Genomic DNA, 15,954 nt, shown 5'->3' on the forward strand with positions numbered 1-15,954 from the left:
CTTGCCTAGAATATTCAAATATCACCTAATAGATAAGCACTAGGAGAAATAAAGACCCAAGCAGGTGTTTGCCTTGTTAGGAAAAGGTCAGATGCAAGTCTAAGGGGAAGGTGGGCAAGAAATAACAGAGTATTAAAAGATAGTTGTGAAGCATGAGCAAAATAGCAATAGCTGCTTCCATATTGAAGGTCACGTTATAGCAACAGTGACAAACAGGACTGGGGAGGGACAACAAACCACTCCATTAGAGACGAGAGGATTTGTTTGTGATTTCCAGATTTAATGAGTGAATTTCACCCTTGGAAAGATTAAAAAAAGTTCTTGATAACACACCCTGCCCACATTATGGAGTTTAAATTGGTCATTTTAAGGTTGGTTTATGTTCAGAATAAAAACCAATTGTGAAACTGTTCTTACAAACCATTCTATAGACCCCAACAGCAGGTGTTTTCTGGTTTCTGTTACTGACTTGTGCAACTCGCGTCTCCATAGCAACTGCAGCACGGTTTAATTAATGGTTAGTTAATAGCCTATCAGAAATGTACCGCATGACGGCACCATCGTACAACTTGAAAAATAAGACAAAGGAACAGTAAAACTAATTTGTCCACTCTGAAAGATCTGTAAAAAATGTTATTTATGAAGACTGATAATTTACACTGCTGTTGCTTCGATACAAATAACAGCCTATACGTGCACACATAGGGTACAATAATGGCCCATATTCAACATTATGAATAGGTGGATGTGTTGTGAAGATAAAAGCCACAAAAAGCCGTAAGAAACAGGAGGGTTGAGAAAGTAAAGAAAAGAAAAGAAAAGAAAGAGAGAGAGAAAGAAAGAGAGAGAGAAAGAAAGAAAGGAAGAAAGAAAGGAAGAAAGAAGAAAGAAGGAGTACCTGACCAAAAGGGAGCTGAGCTCTGAGAAGAGAAGTTGAGACCCTGTGGGCTGAGAAACGAGAAGTTGTACGAGGCGCAGGTGGCTGCTGAGAAGAGGAGAAAAAGAAGGGGAGGAGAAGAGAAAGAAAGAAAGAAAGAAAGAGCGAAAATGCATTAGGACGCATGCATACAGAGCTGGAGCCCAAGAAGCAGAAAATTAAAAAGCAAAAGCCCTGATGCATTGACTCCTGCAGCATTCTGTTCTGTTCCCTGAAATCAAACCCTGTTCAGCCCAGTGTCACACACTAACCTGTATGTGTTCACACTCACACACACACAAATACACACATGCACACGCACACACACATACAGGGAGAGAGAGCGAGAGCATCATTAGTGCATACCCAATTGTCTCCACCTATTTCCAGATTTAACCAAAAAAGGGAAGGGAAAAATCCAGTTTTAGTTGCCAACTGGGTCTCGCTGGAGGGCCAACAAAGGCAGGCCAATGTGGAAGGCAAGCAAGGGCCACAGCCATTATTTATACTTTCTAATGGACCGTGAAGCCAAGCCAATTCAGATGGTCAGTCGACAGGCCTCTGAGTCGGCTGCCAAAATCTTGCTTTTTGTCTCTCTTTTTGTCTCTCTCTTTCTCTGTCTCCCTTTACCCCTCCCTTCATTCCTATCTCTGCCATAGTCTGGGTCAGGGGAGATACTGGCCTGGTCAGGAACAGAGTGCTAATGAAGAGAAACCGAGTGGGAGGTAGTCTCACAAACAGTCTGTCTTAGTTATTTCACCTTGGCCTGCTGTATCTACAGCCAAAATGGCATGGGACTAGATTTCACTTGTGGACACAAGCTGGGAACTTGAGCTAGACCTGCAAATTATAATGTATCTCAGCAGTTTTTACAATAAAATCCATCTCCTAATATTGAACATAAATATTGATGACTACAGGCGATGTAATACAGTGTGCAGTGAGTTGTTAGATGAAAATATTCTGAAAATAAAAAGTGCTCAAGTGTACAGACAAAGTAAAGAGTCTTAATACTATGCATAGTTGCTGAAAGGTGTTGTCCTGCAATTCCAAACAACAAAACAATCTAGAGTACCCTAATTACACGGGGGCAAGTACAGAATATGCTCTGCCATATTAAATGTGAAGGCTAACTAATCCACATTCACTCCCATTAATTAAAAATGTGAAACCCCTGTGAAAAATCTGTCAAACTTGAAAGTTGAAACACACAGGTAATTCTATCTCGTGAATACTTGGCCGGCACATTCATATGCACTTATTGTTGCATCTTGAATGCTGTGTAGTACGGTAAGTACCCATCTTGAGCTGTCTGCTTAGTGCTCAGTTTGGACATTATGTTGAATGGCAAGCACTCCCTCTGTTTATAGTTTAAGGAAACTTTGAATAAGAAACACCATTTGGTATTAATGATTACAGAGGACTGAAAGAGTATTTTTTTGCAATTGCACATTACGTGCTGGCCAAGTATTCACAAGATGGAATTAAGTATGTTAGAATACCTCCGACTCTTTTTCTCTTCTTAAGCACTCTGTTCCTAACCATTTCTTTTCTTTTCTTTTTTTTTCTTTTTTTTTTTTACATGTGTTTTCGACATAAATGGGACTAAACAAGGCTAAGTAAACCTCAATGTCGACCAAAAGCATATTCTGCATTCATACATAAGTGCATACCTTACATAACTGCTATTCCTGATGGACAATTATGATCATATAGGTTGGAGAGAGGTCCTTTAAAATGAAATTTACTAACTATCCTAGAGACTCTTGTTGAGCCACTTGAACAAGAGGCGATACAAGGTGCCACAATGTGGGCTCAACAGATTTAATTACTCTTATTGAAGACAGTCAGAGAGTTCAATGGGCTATGTGAAGCACCTTGACTCCTGGGCTGGAGAGAAGCAATGTATCTCCATCTTTTTTTTTTTTTTTTGGTGCTGCACAACTGATTAGAAAATGTACAAGTGGACATTTGGAAGCACGCCAACTAATGTATTACTTTTATTCAGTCAGAACATTTTTTCAACACATTTGCATTAACCCAACATTCACAGTGTGAACTACTTGGTTGATATGCCACTTTAATCTGATTCTGAAGTTTCACACAAGTACATAATGTAAAGTGTTTCATATATTTGATGATATCTGTATACATACTGAGCAAGTGCTAATTAGGTATTAGATAAATTCACCAACTTAAGTGGACCAAAAAAACTTTCTCACTAGCCACACACTGGCTGAGTTCCCCCAGTTGCTCAGTTACACAGGAAATGAACAGAGTCAAGGTGCTTCACATAGCCCACTGAACTCTCTTACTGTCTTCAATAAGAGTAATTGAATCTGTTGAGCCCACATTGTGGCACCTTGTATCGCCTCTTGTTCAAGTGGCTCAACAAGAATCTCTAGGATAGTTAGTAAATTTCATTTTAAAGGTCCTATTTTGACCTCTCTCCAACCTATATGATCATAATTGTCCATCAGAAATAGCAGTTATGTAAGGTATGCTCTTATGTGTGAATGCAGAATATGCTTTAGTCGAGCGACGACATTGAGGTTTACTTGGCCTTGTTTAGTCCCATTTATGTCGAAAACACATGTAAAAAAAGAAGAAAAAGAAAAATGCTTAGGAACTGAGTGCTTAAGAAGAGAAAAAGAGTTGGAGGTATTCTGACATACTTAATTCCATCTTGTGAATACTTGGCCAGCACGTAACCAAAAAACTTTCTCACTGGCCACACACTGGCTGAGTTCCCCCGGTTGCTCAGTTACACAGGAAATGAACAGACTTTCAGTGACTTGGCTGTGTTGTTTACACTGTTAATGTGGGGTTACGGCAATCAATCAATCCATACCCTATTATAGCTCAGTGATAGCCTGAGGCTTGACTGCAGTTTGTCAGTACATCCTTGCCGTGTGTATCGGTTTCCAGCTGGGCAGCTTACCTGGTGAGCGGGTACTGGCCCGTGTTAGCGAGCGTTCTCTGGACTTGTAGGGGTAACGCAACGTGGTATCTAACAACTTGAAGCTTTCCTTCAGTGAATGGGACTGATAGTACTCAACAAGCTCCTGGTACATAAAACAAAGAAGAGGACATTTTGTAATAAACAGTGATCATTTGTTATTTTTTATTTTTTTTTTTAGACTGAAAGATAGGTAGTGTAGGTGTTCTGCGCATGAGTACATATTTGCATAAATAATGTATATCTGACTTGCCAGTAGACTCTCAAACTTCTTGGCCTCAGTGATGTGAATCCAGCTGTCCTTCTCAATGACTTTTATGTGCTTCACTTCATCATTGAATCTGTAGAAGCCAGGCAATATAGGAAGAAACCACCAGAGAAGCAGACACTATGACAACACATCAGTGCATGACAGCTCCAATAAGAGCTGCTGTATTGTTTTGCTGTGGGGTGTATGTCTCCCACAGGGAATGCACACAAGAAACAGGATCAAACAAGCAATTACTGAGCAGTAATTAGGTAGAATTAAAAGATGCTCCTCGAGCTGACTACAGCATCCCGTGAGAAATTTGTTTCCCATGTGATGTGGATAGAAACCTCCTGTGAGATTTTTGTATTGTTTTTTTTTTTTGTCCTGTAAGATGTGCTACACTCACTTGATGCTGATGGCGAACCTCTCTGCTTCGGCCGTTCTCTCTCTGATCAGGTAGGTGCCACTGCTGTGGGACTTTAAGAGGTTGTCTGCTTGCTGGCGCTCCATGTTCCCTGCAAACCTAAAGAGCCGCATAGGAGATGGGTTCATTATACATGTAGGCACTTTGAAATACAAAGTTACATCATCGTCTAAAAGTTTAACACATCCAAAATTAGACCCAACATTGGTGATATGCATGGGGTGACTTTGCTTCAAGTTCAACTAATGCAGGAGTAGATCTGATGTTTTGATTAGGGGTGTAAACCACAAGTTTCATCACAACACAATATTATATTCATTTTTTTTTCTGACCATGTAATCAATACATCGGTCCAAATGTATGGATCGTTACACCCCTATCTTTGATCAATATTTTGAATCAAGTGCATTATAAATGAAAAGCTACCCCTCACTCACTGTTAAAGTGCATTAGTTTGCCTGTGCAGAGTGCATACAACCAACTGTATGTGTTTTCTGCCTGTACATGCACCAATTTTATTTGATCAAATTAAATATACTGTACATTCAAGTGGTCTCTCATCTCTCATTTTTGATTTTGACTTAAACAAGGCACTAGTAAAATCACAATGGGGTCTTACCAGGGATATCCATAGTAGTCTGTTTCCCTTGAGGACTGCCGGCTTGGGAATGACTGGAAAGGCTGTTGCACATAAACAAAACCAAGCGCTGGAGAACTTAGCAGCAAAACATAAACATTATGCACAGGCAGATCACATCATTATGTATTTATGCCTCATACAAGTACCTCGGTATACACTAAAGAGCTGGGAAACAATATGATCTTGCCTTCTGGTGTCAAACGTAATCACAGTCTTCAAATACCTATGTAGGCCATTTACCTTGGGATCCAAACAGGGCTTTACACATGAACTGGGGAAGAAGCCACTCTTTTGGGTCTGTATGAGCTTTCCCTGGAAGAAAAAGCAGTTACAGTGAACGTTGGTGTCGAGCAATTTTACTGGTGTGACATTCATAACGAAGGTGCTTGTGCTTTTCATCACTCTGTATGTGAGAGTACTGAGCATGGTGAGTAGTACTGAGAGGTCAGAAAGGGTCCAGTTAGGAGTTTTTCTCTACTGTACCTCCCACCAGGAGGTGTCAGGGTCTCCCTTCAGCAGCTCAATAAAGTCTCCTGTCTGAAAACAAAGCGGGGGCTTCCCTGGGGGGGCTGGTGTGCCATGGTAGTTCCTCACTGCCACCATCTTAGGACCTAGAAATAATTAGTTGAGTCAAGTATGTGCTGTGAATTTGTATATGCTTAACTGTGGATTCACAATTAAGCAATTAAGTGGAAGCACATGTAGCTTGATGGCATGAGTTTAAACGCAAGTTTTTTCTAAATTAGCCAATAATTACTGCTTTTCATCAGGGCAGGATCAGTTCTCTTCATTTCAATTAATTTTAACTCTAGAATGCACATTTTAATTTCAAGGTTTTAACTTTAATAAAAAGTGAATGAAGCATGAATACATAGTGTTTTTGTACAATTATCCCTAAAATACACAACATAGGTCCAAATGAACCCATATTCATTTCCTATGAAATTTAATGCATAGCTTGTTACCTGTTTAATTAATTAATTCATTTATTTTTATTTTATTTTCTACAGTATTTCATGGAAATCACTGTTGTATTACTACGCCAAATTTGACAACATGGGCCATAAAGGACCCAGACAACAGGGAGACCCACACCTATGTTAAATTTAGGAAATAAATACCCTTGTTGGACCCTTGTTGTGAATTCTAGGGGTATATAGTGTGCATTCTGGAGTTAATGCTGCACTAAGCACTTATGCATGCTGGTGGTGCCATATAGAAGAAGATAACTCTGAAAATTTTGCAACATCAGCTGATATGAACTGTGACCCTGTCAATCTTTCATAGCGATGCAGTAGAACTCAACGACATATGAGCTGTGTCTGCTCTGCTGTTCTTTTCTTGCAGGAGAAAAAAAAAACGTAGGTGTAGCACGTTTCACCTTTCAAGACGACAACAGTAAATATTATTTAGTGCTTGTGTGGGTAACTTTTTTGTTACAATCTTGAGCAAAACTGAATGCACTGAGGAAAAAAAAAATCTGCACCTGGGGCCGTGATGTCTTTTGTTCAAGTCTGTTTGGTGCAAATCAAAAGACCAGTCACCGCAAGGAGGTGTTTCTGCCCCAGTGCCAATCATGTCCAGTACTCGCTTCCCCTGCCTCTGTACTGCTGCTCTGCTGCTGTACTTGCTCCCCCTCCTCTCAAAAAGTTTAGCTTATTGTACCAACAGGATGGCAGAGAAGGCCGCCGGCTTGCAAATTCCTAGTCTCCCATTGCATCAGTGTTAGGCCCACACGCGCAAGCAGGCATGTGGGTGGGAGGGACGCGGAGGAGGCACTGAATCTCAGGTGGGCACTGTTTGAGCATGGAGCTATTGGAATTCATATTTTCAACTAAATTCTAGCTCTTCTACAAAGTTACCGACACAAGCTTCAAGCCGACACTGGGATCTCTCACGGCGGTGTGGGGTGAATGATGTTGCGCACTGGCATCACAGGGAGTATATTAAAGTTTTGTGCAATTGTTTCTCTGCATGTAGAAGTATGAAACTGTGCATGCAACTCTGCCGCCAGCTTTATAATACACCAAAGATACGAAATAGAGAGGAGATCTAACGCTGGTGAACACTTTTGTCTGCTTAGGAGACACTTATTAAATTTCACTCTTAAGTCTCAGTGCAGCACGTCCTGTCTGTGATGAGCATCTACCCACAACCAGAATTTCATTCAGACAAACAGGGTGAATCTATAGGGTCTGAATTAGGAGTATGGGATACTGGCCTCTTCTGCAGCACCACTTTGTGACTTCAGCTGGTAATACCTGAGCGTTTTTACATCAAAATCTTTCTTGCCTATAGCACAGCTTTAAATGAAATCAGAAACCTCCTGGCAAAGCATCACTGATTATTTCACGACAGACCCATTGTGATGTCTTTTTCACGTCAAAGATCTTTTAATTTGTGACTTTCTAGAAATATCCATCACTTGAACTGCCATCCAACCTCCTTAGCTGGTTGCTAAAATGAAGTGGAGTTGTCCACTAGATGGCAGTAGAGAGCTGTGCTGCGATTCAGCACCACCTCTGCCCTTAACAAACTTGTTACATGGCAGCTGGTGACACACAATAGCCAGCTTTATCCAGAGAAGCTGTGTAGCATGTGGAGCTCATAATGTGAAACACAATCTGTAGCTTACCTGATGACATCCCAGGTTCCTGGAAACGGTTAGAAAAAAATAAATCAGCAGAAGAATATTATCAAACTGAAATCTTAATTGCATCATTCAACAGAAAGTATTTTTTTTAAAGTGATAAAGGCACTGTCAGTTTCTTGGAGGGTGATAATTCTACTATGTTGACCGAGAGAAGACGAGCTCACCAAGTCATGGGGATCTGAAACAAAAGACAAAGAGAGGACAGCTGTAAGACAGGCAGCATAATGATACTACTCTATCTGATGAAACCAAAAAATAAGGCTGGGTCTGTGTTTCTACTAGAGTGGAAGAAACACCTACTGATTTTGCAGATGGTGATGACTTCCAGGCATTCCTTGTGTGCTCCTGTTCCACAACGAGAACAGTAGTAGCCCTGATAGAAGATACCCCTGGAGGTCACACACACACACACACACACACACACACACACACACACACACACACACACAGTCAGAGTCAGGCAAACAGGATGTGCCTCAGACAAATTAATTTACCCAAGGGGACATACGGGTGGCTACTAAAACACTGTTATTACAGTTATACACTTTATCGTTACCTACATTATTCACTCTTTAGTTCGTACACTATGACTCTGCATGCACCCCACACTGCCATGTTTAACTGCAAATGCCTTAAATCACAGTCAAATCCACCGGGACTGCGGCTGTAATTAGCATCTAGCACTGAGTGAAAATGCTGGTCCCTGCTTCCGATAGCATTGTGCATTTAGGTCAGCTCAGCCGTGACGTTTGTGGGTCAATACGCAAAATTGAGTTTAGCCAGCTAACCGTTATAGAAGTGAAAGTGGTGAATCAGTGCCACAAGTTACAGCGGCCTATTTGTGCTAAAGTTACGCATGACTCCCATGGGAAGGAGGTGTGGTCAGGAACACAATAGGAAGGGACATTTAAAAAAAAAAAAATACTATCTGTTATGCATATATCATAGATCATTATTTTAAAACTACTTGTCTCATACAAGTAGTTTTAAAATAATGATGGCTATGTTAGCCAAAACCTATTCTCTCTGTAACTCCAGTCTCTTTGATGGTTGTTCACCAAGTGTAGCTGAATTTTTCTTCAGTTCATCACTTAATTCAGCCTCCTTGCTATTCATTTGCATGTTTTATGTCCTGGAGAGATTTGTTTGACTTACAATGTATTATACTATATTATACCACCACTGCTGCATAAAACATGAACGCATCTTTCTGCAAACGTCCAATAGCCTCTGTCACAACGCATTAAATAAAAGAACTGAGTTCACATAAAAGTATACGTCCAGAATGTGTATGTAGCACTGAAAAACATCTCTGGTACAAGTGGATACTCTGAAAGTCCATGTAAGGAAGCATTATTTTTTTCTGGATTGTGACTATACTGTTATGGACATAAACACTGGAGTTTATTTTTCATGGCTGTTACCTCAACAACATCTTGCAAGCTCGACAGTTGGTGTTCTTATCAAATGTGTGCATCTGGAAGTTATGCTGATTGGCTGTGGCTCTCTCTGGCTTGATGTTGGACCTTGATGATGGGAGGACATGAGCGAGTCATTACAAATGAAAAGATCTGATTGGTCAGTGTGGCTGCTGATGCTGCTGTTGCCGTAAAATCTTACTCACATGGCCATCTCAAACTGCTCCATCCACTTCCTCTTGGTTTCCTCAGTTTTACAAAAGAACTGGAAGCCCTGCTTCCCTTGCAGGTGGATCAGGTAGAAACCATAAGACCACTGTGGAGAAAGCGAGTGAAAAGCATATGGTGGGGCGATGCATGGATGGCAATGAAAGAGACAGACAAAGAGGCCTGTGATATCTGAATTCCATTACACCCAAAAAAACATTTTAATCAGGACTAAAAGATGCTACACATGCTTAGCGATGCCTCTGACAAAAAGCTGGAGCACCAGTCACAGAGCCAATAGGTGCACGTGCAGTCACAGCATGACACCCAACACAAGATTGTCAAAAATAGGCCACTATGAGAGGATGAGCTAAATAAGGGGTCACTTGAGCTTACCATTTTTCCACTCGACTGGTAAGCATGCAAAAAGAAACACACCAGAGAAAGACCCAGTTACACATGCAACATGGACACACACATGCAGATTCAAAACAAAAAGCCATGTTAGATTGGCGGCGGAATGCACTGCAGTAGGTAGAATGAATCGTAAATGACCTTCATTGCATTTACATGGTCTTTAAAGCATGGATGAGCACAATGCATATCTGACACTTCAATGCATTACTCATGAGTTCCTTATCTGAAATTACCATCAACACATTCCCTCAGCTCAAGGACGTCATTTATAATGATTGCATGGGATATTTCATAACCTCCACTAACCAGTTTGCCTTAAAATGCCTGTTTGAGAGAAGGTGTGCTGTGTCGTCCAAAAACCAAAAGGCTGAATTTCTTACCTTTTTCATGTCCCTGTTGTTCATGGGGTCATCAGACATTTTATATGACTGTAGCTCGATAATCTCTTTGAGCTCATAGCTATAGCCTTTCCTCTTGCACACAATAACCACTTTGTCAAACAGGAATATATACCTAAAGACAAACACATCGATTTGGCAGTGAGAACACATCGTTGTTGGAGCTGCAACATTTTGAATTTCTCACAGAGTTTGGTCAGATTTGGTGCAGAGGATGGACTCACCGGTCCTGTTTTGTTCGGTTGACGATAGAGGACACTTTCAGTTCTCCATCTATCTTTGGCCTGCCGTACTCCTCCAGTTTCACCTGCTGCTTATAGGTCACATAGATATGCCTAGGTCAATTCACTGCATACCATAAATTCTAAAATGAATGAAAAGCCATGATGCGGTTCAACCAAATTTTCAAAGAGAGGCTAAATGAGTGTTTAACGAACAATACAACTATTATAAAATCAAACCTATTAATTCCTTAGGCATTTACATATGGAAAAGACTACTTCCAGGTCCCACCGGGGAGAGGAACATTATTTTTCACCCCGTAAAGGAACAGAAGAATATAAGCTTGACACTGCAGTAGTGTTCATTTTTAGCCCTGTTATCAAGAACAGTGCTTTATAGATGGCAATGTCATCATTTAGACTGACTAATGTGAGGCTTGACGTTAGGTTTCACTTTTAGCAGGGTCTTCAAAGTTTAGTCTGTCTTCCCTAACATGGCGGCCCACCATGGTAAGATCAATTTTTCAGTTTTATAAAAAATATATGTAGCCAATAACATTTCTCTAGTAATTCAACAGTGTCAATGTTGTTGAAAATGCGCTCCCCAAATCATGCATTGGCTGTTAGAACAAAATTCTAGTAGTCAATGGTAAAACAGGTAAGCAGCAACTATGGCTTTTAGTAAAAGCATCATAGAGATACTATAGCAATATAGTAGATTATATAACCATGGTGCCAAAAACATAGAGTTATTATATTTACAATAGCACAAAGAGTATAAGATAGATTTATTTGATATACTAAAACATAGATTTACATATTATTTTATGCAATTTGGAGAGAGATGTTTATTTTCATCTGCAGAACCTGCATTTAGTTTAAAGAACATATCTGCTTCACATGTAAGCTGCTGAAGAGCCACAGCAGCGTGGGACTGTGTGGAGGCGACAAGCCCAAGCAGAACAAGTGAAGGAGGGTTTTAATAACAAGATCACTTTCAAAAGCTTTGCAGAATGAAGTATCACAGATTGTTAAGTTGTGCTCTTGTACAGCTGGCCCAGCGTCTCGGTATCATACCATGTGTTCGCTGTAAATTAAGGCAAGAAAGCACTGCATTTACATAATTTAGTTGTTCTGCGAAGAATTTTGTCTGAAGTGAACATCTTCCCACTGCTGCAAACTTAGTGGCAAAACGTGGCAATATCACTACCTCATCTGCTCAGAAAGCCCATGCAACCACTTTGGTCTCTTCTACACACCGCTAACAGGGCTGTCAGACTCTTAGACCTGTTATAATCCAAAATATTACATCCCTGCTGCTCTGTGAGTCTTTTCCCATTTTACAAGACCCTTTTAGCGGATGCCACAATGGTTGAGCTTTGTCAGTGATATGATGATACAAGCAAGGCTCTTTAAAAGTATGCCTCCACTGGCAGAAACCCCACACAAGGGACAAAAATTAACCTTATTATTATTTGCGCCTCAGTAGACAGGAAAAGGGGAAGAGAGGGAGAGAGAGGGAGAAAGAAAGAGGGCTGTTAGAGGTAATACAGACAGTGACGATCAGTCTGGATCCACATAACTTGTCTGTTCATGCTCTGGAAGACTAAATGATTTACTAGGGACATTATAATTGCAGAGGACTGCGACAGGTGGAGGCAAGATATGATGCAAGTGTTGTCAGCAGAGGAAAATATGGGGAGATTTTAAGGATGGGTAACTGCTCTCTGATGCTCACTAGCTCATCACAGCGCCAGACATGGAAAATTCCATGCTTGTAATACATTAGTGTTGGCATATTAGAGCTCCGCAGTGTAAACAAAAACTGAATTTCACAATTTCACAGAGGAATCCTTTTGCATCATAATGAGATTTAGGAAGTCAAATAATTGGATTATGAACAGTTCAATTCTTACAAAACAATACTCGCTTTGAAGGGGTGCAATTAAGCTGCAGGAACACTAGACTACTGTCAGGTATTGATTTAACGCATGAGGTAGATTCCCAGTGTGATATATTTTCGACTAGAATAATTCTGAGAAAAATTACTTGGTGTTTATCGTACTTACAAGGTTCTCAATTGAACTTTGGAATTCGCTGATTTTCTTCAGTGTCTCATTGTCCCTTTTGACCTCATTGATGTACATAGCCAGGTCCTGAGAAAGTAAAGCATAGATTTTTTTTTTTTTTTTTTTCAGCCTCATACTATAAATCCTTCTGACATCTGTCATGTCATGGCAGATTTACGTTGAGCAACAGTGACAGTATAAAAGAATTCCATACATTTTATGTCATTTCAAACGCATACATTTACGTGTACACACACACAAACACACACACACACACACAGAAAAGAAGAAGAATTCAAGACACTCTTGTAAAAGTCAGTCTGGTCCTGGTTAAATAAAGGCTAAATAAAACAACACGCACCTGCATAGCTTCCAATGCCTCCTTGAGCTGCTGTCTCTCTGGTCGGTCAGTTGAATGACTCAAAAGTTCCTGTGGACAAAAAGGTTCATTCTCTCAGAATAAACATAAACTACAACATCAATTCAATTCTGCATTTTCAAAGAAGAAAGCCTTGCCTTGTACATTTTATTGACACAACATAAAAAATGTAATATTTCATAGAAAGTTGCTCTGTGATTGTGGGAGTGAATGTAGCTTGGAGTGAGGCAAAGCGCCATCCACATCAGCGTACGTAAGAATGAAACACAACAGAAAGCCAGATTAATTAGCAACCCAGTTAAAAGCAGAGATAAAATAGCATGTGTTGCTCTACTTTTACGTTAACAAGGCAACAGTAAACCTGTTGTCCCCCACAAATGATGCAGTCCCACTCACAACTGGTAATAAACATGTCACCTTGTTTTGCCCTGAAACTGTATTTTGTATTGTACTGTAGTTACTTGGCAAGCTGACTGCTTAACTACTCTGATGCTGTGCTCAGGAGATTGTGAAACTATAAATTGCCATCTTGGAAAATCATTCACAGCAGCCTCCTAGTGGTAATTACAAGAAGGGCATACGGGAGTATTTTGTGGGCTCTGATATCGCCCATCCACAGACTTGAGCAGTGACAAAACTCGTGAACTCGCAGACTCACTGATGCGGAAAGTATAATTTGGCAGTATGTTTTGGTTCATATAAAATTTAAATACAAGGAGAGGTGAAATGTGATAACGTGATAATTGTCTGATCACAATATGCATTTAAGCAAAGTGTGTGTTGTTGTATTTGAATGGCTTTTTTGGGTTCAACTGCTGGAGATAGTGTATCTGTTGAGGAGTAATGCTGAAAGCACATCAAGCTCTGCACTGAAGTATGTGAGAAAGTTTTGTCTAAAATCAATTCACCACCTGGAAACAATGAAAATAAGGCTCCAGTTCAGTATAGTCAGAATTATCCTCTAAGTTTTGCTGGAGCATATGAACAGCTAAAAATGGTACTAATCCATAATATCCATTTGCCGTAACTGTGCTGAATTTTCTTTGCGGAGATGAGAGCTACACAACTTAGAAGGTAAAGAGAGTTGAGAAGTTGAGTATTTACCCAATGATCTAATATGGAAACACCACTGTGAAATCTATACAACACCCAGAACATCAAGTAAAGATGTGCCCTTAGGCATGACTGGACATGCGCGTGTGCACACTCACACACGCACACACGCACGCACGCACGCACGCACAGGACTTGTCAGTCTAAAACGCCCCGAGGCCAGAGCATACTAATCCTTTACTGCAAAGCTGTGGGAAGCAGTGAAATGGGGTACATTTAATCTGATTAGAGCACGGTTGATTTGACCTCAGTGCCTTGCTGAGAATCCTGCAGGGGTTCAATTCAAACTAATGGAGAAGTTGCAGACCACTCTGCACAGCCTCACAATCACCTGGCACAAGACTCAGCACCCACCATAAACTAATGCTCAGTTAATAATTTAGATCCTTGGTGTATTGCAGTGACTACATGAACACAAAAGGGAACCTCAGCAGGTTGCTTGGTTGAGTGGTTAGACTTGACTTTGTTCTTGTGAAAAGAAAAGGTTATATTTTCTTCTAAAATGAGATATCCACCATGTCAAACCGCTTGAAAGCAAAAGAATAACTACAAAAAATACTTTTTTCTATATTTGAATGTTACTGAATGCTTGACTTGGAAAAATTATTTTATTTATTCAAAAATGAATATGTTGAACTTTGTAAAATACACCAAATGGACTTTGTCAGAGATCAAATTATTAGAATACTTCACAACTAGGGTGAGCATACCCTTAGGAGTGATGCCCTCAAGACCACCTGTGTATTATAATATCAGTTTGAGACTTTCTATTTAGATGCCTTCACCAAATTAGTACTTAACCTCAGCACCTACAACCTGCCGTGTTGACCCTCTCCGTGTGAGAGTCAGTGCTCTGAGCGCTCTGCAGCAAGGAGGTCCTCGGTTCAAATCTCTGCCGTGCCACTTTCTGTGTGGAGCATTTTTTCCTCCATGTTTGCATGAACAGCCTGTGGGTGTTCGAGTTTCCTCCCACAGTCCAAAGCCATGCAAGTTCTGTGATTTGGAGACATTCAAATGCCCACAGGTGTTCATGTGAATGTCTTAGATATAGTATGTTGTACATTGTAGTGTATAATGTATATGTAGAACATATATAAAGTATGGCATGTAATGATATAGTACAGTATCTGACATATGCTGTATATGATATGATAGGTAAAGCTCTTTGAGACTTTCTTATTATGCAGGATAACATTGTAATAACTTTTATTTTACCTATTAAAGAATGCCTTCCACTGGGACACTCACTGCTACCTCACCCTCTTTTGACACTGTGCTCTCCACCTTTAAAGCAGGTGCAATAAAAGCTATGCAATTCAACTGTTTGGTTGTGGGTTTAAGTCATTTCAAAGCACTGAGACCACACTCAGAAAGCTGATAAGCGACCGACTAAATGCCACAGGATCTCCTTCTGCGGTCTCTTGCATCCTTCGCTTTGGTCAAAGTGAGCATGCATGGACCTTGGATAAAACTGATAACAATATACTTCTAAATCGGCTTGCAAAAACCCTCACCAAATCACAAACAAACACAAAAACTGCCTTGATGGATAGACTGTACTAGCAGTAATATATTTATATATAATATACATATGGTGAACTCTTCCTTAAAGTCTTATCTGTCAGGTGTTTCTCACAGCATCATCCAGAGTCATTTGGATGTACCAGAATGTTCAGTGCTTGACACATTGCTATTCTATATTTAGGTGCAGCCTTCTGGTGAAATTATCTGTAATTATGTTGTCAATTTTCACTCCTATCCTAACTGGGCTCAAATGTACATGCTTATTAAGCCTGACCACTCACAATTTGCAACATAACAGGTGTGTTTATCGTCAGTCAAAAATAAACGTCATTACATTCCAGCTTCTATATGGCAATAAAAAAGCAA

The 15,954-nt window shown here is 40.2% G+C and overlaps 1 protein-coding gene across 1 annotated transcript in view; it reads right to left on the reverse strand.

Annotated features, from left to right (window-relative positions):
• vav2 (vav 2 guanine nucleotide exchange factor) overlaps positions 1-15,954 on the reverse strand; it is a 197,833-nt gene that overhangs the window by 4,162 nt on the left and 177,717 nt on the right. The window contains exons 12-28 of the mRNA XM_030064977.1: positions 12,934-13,002; positions 12,573-12,659; positions 10,507-10,592; positions 10,265-10,397; positions 9,864-9,878; positions 9,467-9,576; positions 9,267-9,368; positions 8,143-8,231; positions 8,007-8,020; positions 7,825-7,843; positions 5,673-5,800; positions 5,430-5,501; positions 5,169-5,230; positions 4,532-4,648; positions 4,129-4,216; positions 3,858-3,981; positions 899-982 (exon numbers count right to left, since the gene is read on the reverse strand). Of these exons, the coding sequence (XP_029920837.1) occupies positions 899-982; positions 3,858-3,981; positions 4,129-4,216; positions 4,532-4,648; positions 5,169-5,230; positions 5,430-5,501; positions 5,673-5,800; positions 7,825-7,843; positions 8,007-8,020; positions 8,143-8,231; positions 9,267-9,368; positions 9,467-9,576; positions 9,864-9,878; positions 10,265-10,397; positions 10,507-10,592; positions 12,573-12,659; positions 12,934-13,002 (1,399 nt within the window). The remainder of the gene's footprint in view (positions 1-898; positions 983-3,857; positions 3,982-4,128; positions 4,217-4,531; positions 4,649-5,168; positions 5,231-5,429; positions 5,502-5,672; positions 5,801-7,824; positions 7,844-8,006; positions 8,021-8,142; positions 8,232-9,266; positions 9,369-9,466; positions 9,577-9,863; positions 9,879-10,264; positions 10,398-10,506; positions 10,593-12,572; positions 12,660-12,933; positions 13,003-15,954) is intronic.

This window comes from Myripristis murdjan, chromosome 12 (assembly GCF_902150065.1).
Source record: "Myripristis murdjan chromosome 12, fMyrMur1.1, whole genome shotgun sequence".
NCBI classification, from domain to species: Eukaryota; Metazoa; Chordata; class Actinopteri; order Holocentriformes; family Holocentridae; genus Myripristis; species Myripristis murdjan.